This window comes from Pelmatolapia mariae, linkage group LG7 (assembly GCF_036321145.2).
Source record: "Pelmatolapia mariae isolate MD_Pm_ZW linkage group LG7, Pm_UMD_F_2, whole genome shotgun sequence".
NCBI lineage: Eukaryota > Metazoa > Chordata > Actinopteri > Cichliformes > Cichlidae > Pelmatolapia > Pelmatolapia mariae.
The window spans coordinates 12,523,185-12,531,055 of record NC_086233.1 but is presented as its reverse complement, the minus strand read 5'-3'; the positions used below and the strand labels follow the sequence as shown (position 1 = coordinate 12,531,055).

General features: G+C 39.6%; 1 protein-coding gene across 1 annotated transcript; it reads left to right on the top strand.

Annotated features, from left to right (window-relative positions):
* The first annotated feature begins 1,404 nt into the window (after positions 1 to 1,404).
* On the top strand, positions 1,405 to 6,707 carry derl2 (derlin 2). The gene is made up of 7 exons (XM_063480537.1): positions 1,405 to 1,526; positions 3,821 to 3,886; positions 4,337 to 4,410; positions 4,648 to 4,741; positions 4,921 to 5,116; positions 5,255 to 5,345; positions 6,158 to 6,707. The coding sequence occupies exons 1-7, from the start codon at positions 1,434 to 1,436 to the stop codon at positions 6,261 to 6,263; spliced, it is 720 nt and encodes a 239-aa protein (XP_063336607.1). The 5' UTR covers positions 1,405 to 1,433; the 3' UTR covers positions 6,264 to 6,707.
* The last annotated feature ends 1,164 nt before the right edge of the window (positions 6,708 to 7,871 follow it).

The window sequence follows — 7,871 nt, the reverse complement described above, 5'->3', positions numbered from 1 at the left end:
AGTCTTTGCTTGGCAGGTAGGGACGATGACATCTTCCTGCTTATCTGATATCCTGGCTCTCCCTTGTCATAGCATTTGTGTTGGACCTCATCAATCTCTAGTTGTAATAGCAGTTGCTTCTTCCAAATGTTGTTATAGCAGCTGGATATATAGGCAAGCATAAAGATTGTCAAATTTGCACAAAGGCCACATTGTAATGGTCAGACGACTGGACTGGAGCACCTCCGAAACTGCAGCTCTTGTGGGATGTTCCTGGTCTGCAGTGTTCGTTATCTATCAAAAGTGGTCCAAGGAAGGAACAGTGGTGAACCCACAGTAGGTTTATGGCAAGCATAGTATGGCATCCATGTGGGGAGTCGAGGCTCGGGCTGGCCTGTATAATCGGATACAACAAATTAGTTAACTATAGCTCAAACTGCTGAAAAGTTAATATAGGTTCTGATAGAAAAGTGTCAGAATACACAGTCCATCACAGTTACTTATGAGGCAGCATGGCTTCAGATCAGTGCCAATAACGGATGTGTAAGCATCAGAACTAATCCACAGAGCAATGGAAGAAGCTGCCCTGGTCTGATGAATCACATTTTCTTTTACATCACATGAATGTCCTGGTACACGTGCTTACCTGGGGAAGATTTCATTCATCAAGATATGTGTTTTAACTCCTCCCCTATTTTTTGAGCAGTGTATTTTTCCAGGCATTCAGTGTTTTGTTCTCGAACTTTAAGTGATTTCTATTACACACACACACACACACACACACGCACACACACACACACACACACACACACACACACACACACACACACACACACTTTAAAAATACATTTTGCACACACAAAAAATTTACGAGCTTAAAATTTGAAAGCTTTCTTTTCCAAGGCTGGATCTTGACACAGCCAGTGTAAAAAGGGAATACCCCATGAATGTTGGCAACACGCTTCTCCACACGCCTCTGATAATATGCTGATTCTTGGCTAAAATAATTTCGACAGGACTTATGTTCTGAAAGGTAATATACCCTCATACATCTTTAAGATATTTCAGTAAAAAGAATAGAGCAACCTAAAGTGTATAACAATCTCCAGGTAATATCCTATTTCGTCTTGGAATATTTCGTGTATTTTGAAGTCTACGTCTATTTTTTTTTTTTTTTTTGGAACATTATCATGTCAAACATGTCAAAACAAAATAAATAAAAACTGTACTACATTAGTTCTTCTTGAAATATGGAAACTACAAAAACACGTTTAACCATCAGTCTTACGATCCACATCTGTATATTCAGTAAAAACATCGGCGAAAGACCATAGATTGTATAAAAGTGTAGAAACTGGAACATTTGCCATTTGTCCCACGTGCTTGAATGCAGCACCGTTGGCTTTGTGGGATGACGTGTCAAGAAAGTGCCGGAAGCTTTCAGTCGGTCTAAAATGGCTTACCAGACGCTGCAACAGGAATACCTACAGATTCCTGTTGTTACCAGGGCATACACAACCGCCTGTGTACTCACAACTGCTGCGGTGGTAAGACTCATTCAGGTGTTCTCAGGGTTAGACAGGGAATAATAAACTCGCACTGCTTACCGCGGTCATCGTAAGGTGGTTACTTCGGTGCTAGCTCGGTGCTTGGGAACCTGTTAGAAGGGTACGTGCCTGAACTGAACCTAGTTGGATCTCTTGTTTAAGTGATATGAAGCTATAATCGGAGCGGGCTACTTGTACCCGGTGCCACGGCCCCTCTCTGACCTGTCAAACTGCTGTTGAAGCGACCGATAATTTCCTTAGCGCGCCTCACAAGCTACAGCTGTTGTTTATTTATCCTGTAGGGTTAAGAGCTACCTGGTGCTAGCGGCTCACGTCACTCTCATCATCATGGATAAACATTATTAGAATTTTACAGTCCAGTTTCAGGGAATACATGTTATATGTGCTCTTTCTTTCAAGCTGTCTTAGATGTAAAATGTGGGGACTGTCGCACTGCATTAGACGAATTTGTTTTTCTGCATGTGTGTGCAGCAGTGGGAAAAGGTGATACAGAACTGGCCGATGATGTTTCAGTTGGTCACAGTGGAGCCATTTTAAAGCCCATGTAGGTTGATAGGGTGTTGGGTGCAAATCATTCCTTCCCAGGAGAGGCCAGCCTACCAAAATTACTCCAAACCTGCGTCAACCACTAATTCTGCTAATATGAGTGGGCCAGATTTCACCCAGATACATCTTAAAAACCTCATAGCCAGTTATCGCAAAGGCTGGTTTGCCGTTATTGTTGCTGGGGGTGGCATTAGCAGTTAGGGTCAGAGGGCAGTTACTTTTCCACACAGGGTCAGGTATGTTTGGATAGCTTTTTCCCTTAATGAATAAAATCACTAGTCAAAAAAATGAAATTTGTATTTGCTTGGGTTCTCTTTATGTAATGTTAAAATTTGCTTGATCTGAAAAAAATGTGTGACAGTACAAAAAAGAGGGAAAGAAAGAATTCATTAAGGGGGGCAAAAAGTTTTCACAGAACTGCATGAAGCTGACAGTGAAATTTTGGTATTTTGGAGCTTCTTATTGGGTTTTTTTTAAACAGTAGTCAGTCTTTTTGAATTATTGTAATTATTAGCATAAAATGGCTTATTTTGCAGTTACTGTTATAATGTGCACAGTCGTGTCATTCTCAGTTTCTGATGCAATAACAAGAAATATGCAAAATAGCTGCCTAAACCCCATGTGAGTTGGCTGATAAGGCATTCTGAGTGTACTTTTTACAGTACTGTCACAGTTCTGAAAGTAAATGCACTTCTTATTGATTATTGGATATTGGTATTTTCAGAGTCGGCAATATCAGCTATTCATCATAAGATGAATTTACCAGTGTCACGGGCTGATATAGATCTATGTTTTCTAGATTTGCTTTGTTTTTAATGTTTAAAAATAGTGTGACGATGAAGAGCTGAAGGACCTTAAGTGGATTTAACTGTTTGTGAAGATATATCTCTGGTACAAAGGAGAAAATAAATAACTAAAAGGCATCAAGAAATCCAGAGTAAAACAGTAGGGTTTCTCCAGCATTCACTGCTTTGATCTCAAACAGAAAAAGGAAATACAGAAGTAGATAATGGCTCAGTGTCAGTATTTGCCCAAAGTTTTACATGTCTTGATTCCTTGTTCATTACTAATACTTATAAATTAAAGCAGCGGTCCCCAGCCCCCGGGCCTCGGACCGGTACCGGTCCGTGAGTCGTTTGGTACCGGGCCGCGAGAGTTGAGGCTCAGGTGTGAAATGTATGGTTTTCAGGGTTTTTATCGGTTTTCAGCGTTATTTTGTTATCGTTTTTATCGTTAACTCGGTTTTCCTGGGTCTTTTCACGTGTGTTATGAATAAATCTTATTTTTTTCGGTACCGGTACTGGTTTTATTTTGTTATATTTATCCGCGACACCTTAAAGGCCGGTCCGTGAAAATATTGTCGGGCATAAACCGGTCCGTGGCGCAAAAAAGGTTTGGGACCGCTGAATTAAAGTATTGTGATGTTGGTGCTTTTAGCTCCAGGTAACATTAAAGTGTAGAAAAGAAAGCGGAGCAGGACTCCGACTTGTCTGACTGCAGTTCTGTTGTCTTGATGAATCAAGCTTAGACTTATACTGTGTGAGCAGCTGTCTTATGCAGCTGATTTTCCAGAAAATGCCAGGTCAGATTTGTCTAAACCAGAGCATTATTTCTGTTTGTGTACACAGTGGACTAAGCTTGGTTTTAATAAAGATACACTGGATCTTTTTGTGCCATTGTCATTGTTGTTACATGTAACTTATTCTTTACTTTGCTTTCTCTTTCAGCAACTAGAGATCATCACACCATTTCAGCTCTACTTCAACCCAGATTTAATTCTAAGAAATTATCAGGTGAGTTATCTGACCCTCAGATTAAGACCATACCAAAATGAAAACCCGCTGTTTAAGCAGCCAGTCAGAAGATTGAAAATATATGGGTAAGCAGTAAAACTGAGGGACCTCAACAATGGGCAGTATAAGACAAATAATGATTATTTTGAACTGTGACTCAATCAAAGCTACTCTGGACTACTCTAGACTAATACTAAAAATAAGAAACCGGAAAGTAACAGATCTGGTTCCATTTAACGAAAAATGTAAAACTGCTGGTGCAAAATATAAACTACAGTAAAATAATTACATAATTAAATAAAAAATCAAGATTTCAACATTTCTATGTGAATGTGAACTTGTTGAGCTGAGGATTAAACAAGGCCTGCACTGACATTATTTTAAACTGGACAAATGGATGTAGTAGTTTTACTGTTATCTGCAGCTGAATATTGTCTTTTTCGCTTCTAGGTATGGCGACTAATAACCAACTTCCTGTTTTTTGGTCCGGTTGGTTTCAATTTCCTGTTCAATATGATTTTTCTGTATCCTTCTCAGTTCCACAGCTCTTTACACATAAAGTCGCTATGCATGCTTTACTTTCTGTTTCACTGGGGAACGCCGGGTGTGATTTTAGAGATGATATGTTAAAAAGTTATGTAAAAATAGAGTTCTTGTAAAAAAAATAAAGTAAAAAAAAAAAAAAAATTAAAGCACAAATTGGGATGATGGTGATGATGTGTACATTTTTCTTGCAGCTTTCCTTAACCATGTACTTGCAGGTACAGATACTGTCGAATGCTGGAGGAGGGCTCTTTCAGGGGACGCACGGCTGACTTTGTCTTCATGTTCCTCTTTGGTGGACTTCTGATGACTGTATCCTCTTAGATCGTTCAGAGAATGACTTTATATACGACATATATACATACATACACTCCTTATGTGGTAAGCAACTTTTCGATCTCTGTGCTGCCGTTGATTGCCGTCTGTTAATGTTGGGCAGACACAAACAGTCAGCAGTAATGTTCAGCCATTTGTCCTCAATGAAGTCTCAGATATTTGGCACTTTTGTGAGTCTGGTGTTCCTGGGCCAGGCCTTCACCATCATGCTGGTATACGTGTGGAGTCGACGGAACCCGAATGTTCGCATGAACTTCTTTGGCCTGCTCAACTTTCAGGCACCCTTCCTGCCCTGGGTGCTAATGGGATTCTCACTTCTGCTGGGCAACTCTATCATCGTGGATCTTTTAGGTGCTTATAATTGACCCCTGCTATCAGTGTTCGGTACTTTGGTGGTATGCTAAGATTTGCAGGTACCTGCTGTGTTTAGTGGTGTACAGCAAGGTTTTGATGGGTTAGAATAAAACTGATTTGTATTTTTCTCTTGAGGTATTGCTGTTGGTCATGTGTACTTCTTCCTGGAGGATGTTTTCCCAAATCAACCAGGTGGTGGAAGGTGGCTCAAGACCCCATCAATCATGTGAGTCACAGAATAATTCTAATATTTGTGGTGTGAGAGAAGTTTTAAGTAGCAGATGGGAATTTCTCTAAACAGACATGTGGCTGCAGTCACCTTTAACCACCATGTGCAGCTGGTCTTTACACACACAGAGGTGTCTGTCATGATTTAACTACTTTTCTAAGATCCAGTTATTGTTCTTTCCTTTGATTTTTCTCTCTTCCCTGAGGCCAGCTGAAGTAGGGGAACAGTGGAAAAAGCATGTCATGCCCTTAGAATCAATAAAGAGCTACAAAACACACTTCAAGCACAAATTAATTTGGTTGGCTGAAATCCAATTGTTGTTTCACAAAATGCTTTTGTCATTTAAACATTATGTTCACATATGCTCAAGCTATATTCTTCATTAACAGAAATAAAACTTGGAATTCACAAAGTACTAAACAGTGTCTTCGAAGACTAACTGAAATTGCACAAGTTGCAAAACGCAGATAAGAGCAGGCCATTTTTTTTTTCTATCAAAAATAGTGGATTCTTAAAAAATGACATCATCAAAAGGGGCTATGGTAGAAATTCATAATAAATTCATGGGAGGTTCCTATGTGGCTCTTGAAATCAAGGCGAACCCTAAAAAAGACAAGAGGCCTACATATGTAGACAGCAGTCCGTTTCCATACTTTGTTCTGGATAAAGCTGCTGTGTATCTTCAGTTTGATTGTCCAACATAAAAAAATATGTCAATCTAACAAAAATCCATTCTTAGCTGCATCAATAGCACTACTTCTGTGTTTGTAGAAATGACTCATTCTCCTTTTGCCGTGTTTCTCCCACAGAAAGATGCTCTTTGACACTCCAGAAGAAGATGCCAACTATAACCCCCTGCCAGAGGACCGCCCGGGCGGGTTTGCGTGGGGGGAAGGACAGCGCCTTGGTGGTTAAATACACCCTCTATTTCATCCCTGATCATCAGGTCACCTTCAGGGACCTTCTCTCAGAGAGTTGAAGACATGGTCTTTGTTTTTGACGTGTTTGTTTAGTTGTGGATGAGGAATGCCAAACAGCCACAAGTGGTTTGGAGATAACGGTGTGTTGTCTGTGTATATGGGCTTTAATCATCTTCACAAACTCTTCTTGATGCCAGATCGTCGCTCTAAGACTATTTGATAGAATACAAGCTTCCGATGGAACTGTGGATGGTGAACCTGAGGGCCTCAGGTGATGTTTGTCTTTGTCTCTGGGGAAAAATAAATGAATAAATTATGGCATACAATTATATGAAAGAGGAAAATGACAGCAGTGGAATATTATTGAAATGAATTTATTTACAAAGAGTGCATTTTTTTTATTTCACTTTTTTAAAGAATAAATGTCTGTTGCAAACAATAGTTTGGTTTCATCTCTTTGAAATGTTTTAGTTTTCGCTTGAAACCAAAGATGTTCTTACCAATTCTGAGTGTAAAAATGCAACATGTCAGTTGAAAGACTCTTGTAACTTGTCTCATTGTTAGAGACGGAGATGTCAGGATTTTTACTGTTTCTGATTTCATAGCCCATGAGGTGTGGTGCAAAGTGAGAATAATGGGTTAGCAAGCTATCTTGAGCCTAAAGGCAGACATTTCATTGTCATGTCAGACTTGCTGAATCTGTTATAAGTGTAAAGTGGTTGGTAATGGCATGCCAAAGCTAGCCATTTGGAAACGCCTCCAGGCATTTATGCAGCCAGTTATTATTAAGCAATATCTTTTTACAAGAACAGTTAGTTTTTCTTGCCTTATTGGTAGCAAAACAAAATTCTGACTTTTTGAAAATTCAAATGGCAAATATGTTTTTAAGTGTTCCAGAAAGACAAGTATGTAAATTTTGTTCCTTGCACGCACTTCTGGAATATTGGTATCTTCTGCACTATTGTCATATTTAATTTGATTGAGATAGCTTTAAACATATCTGTAATACACAATCCATTTTTATAGTAGACTTACTGGAGTTGAAAGAATCCTACATGTGCCTAAAAAATGGATTTATGAATACTTGGGCTAATCTCGGTTATTTGGCACTCTCTCTGTGTGTATTTTGATCCAATATCTAGAAGACCTATGTGCCGTTTGCATTAGATCAGCAGTCCCCAACCCCCAAGCTGGTACCAGTCCATGAGTTGTTTGGTACCGGACCGTGAGAGTTGAGGCTCGGGTGTGAAATTTATGGTTTTCAAGGTTTTATCGGTTTTTAGCATTTTTTTTTTAAATCATTAACTCGGTTTCCCTGGGTCTTTTCCCGTGTGTTATGAATAAATCTCCTTTTTGTGGTACCGGTACTGGTTTTATTTTGTTGTATTTATCCGCGACACCTTAAAGGCCGGTCCGTGAAAATATTATCGGACATAAACCGGTCCGTGGCGCAAAAAAGGCTGAAAGGCTGGGGACCGCTGCATTAGATTCATAAGGAATTGTGAGAACTCTACAATAATATGGACATCGCAGATAACCTCTGCTGCTGGAGGAGTTAAATCTAATTTTCAATGTAGAACAGTAGGGGCGGTAATGAGCACTG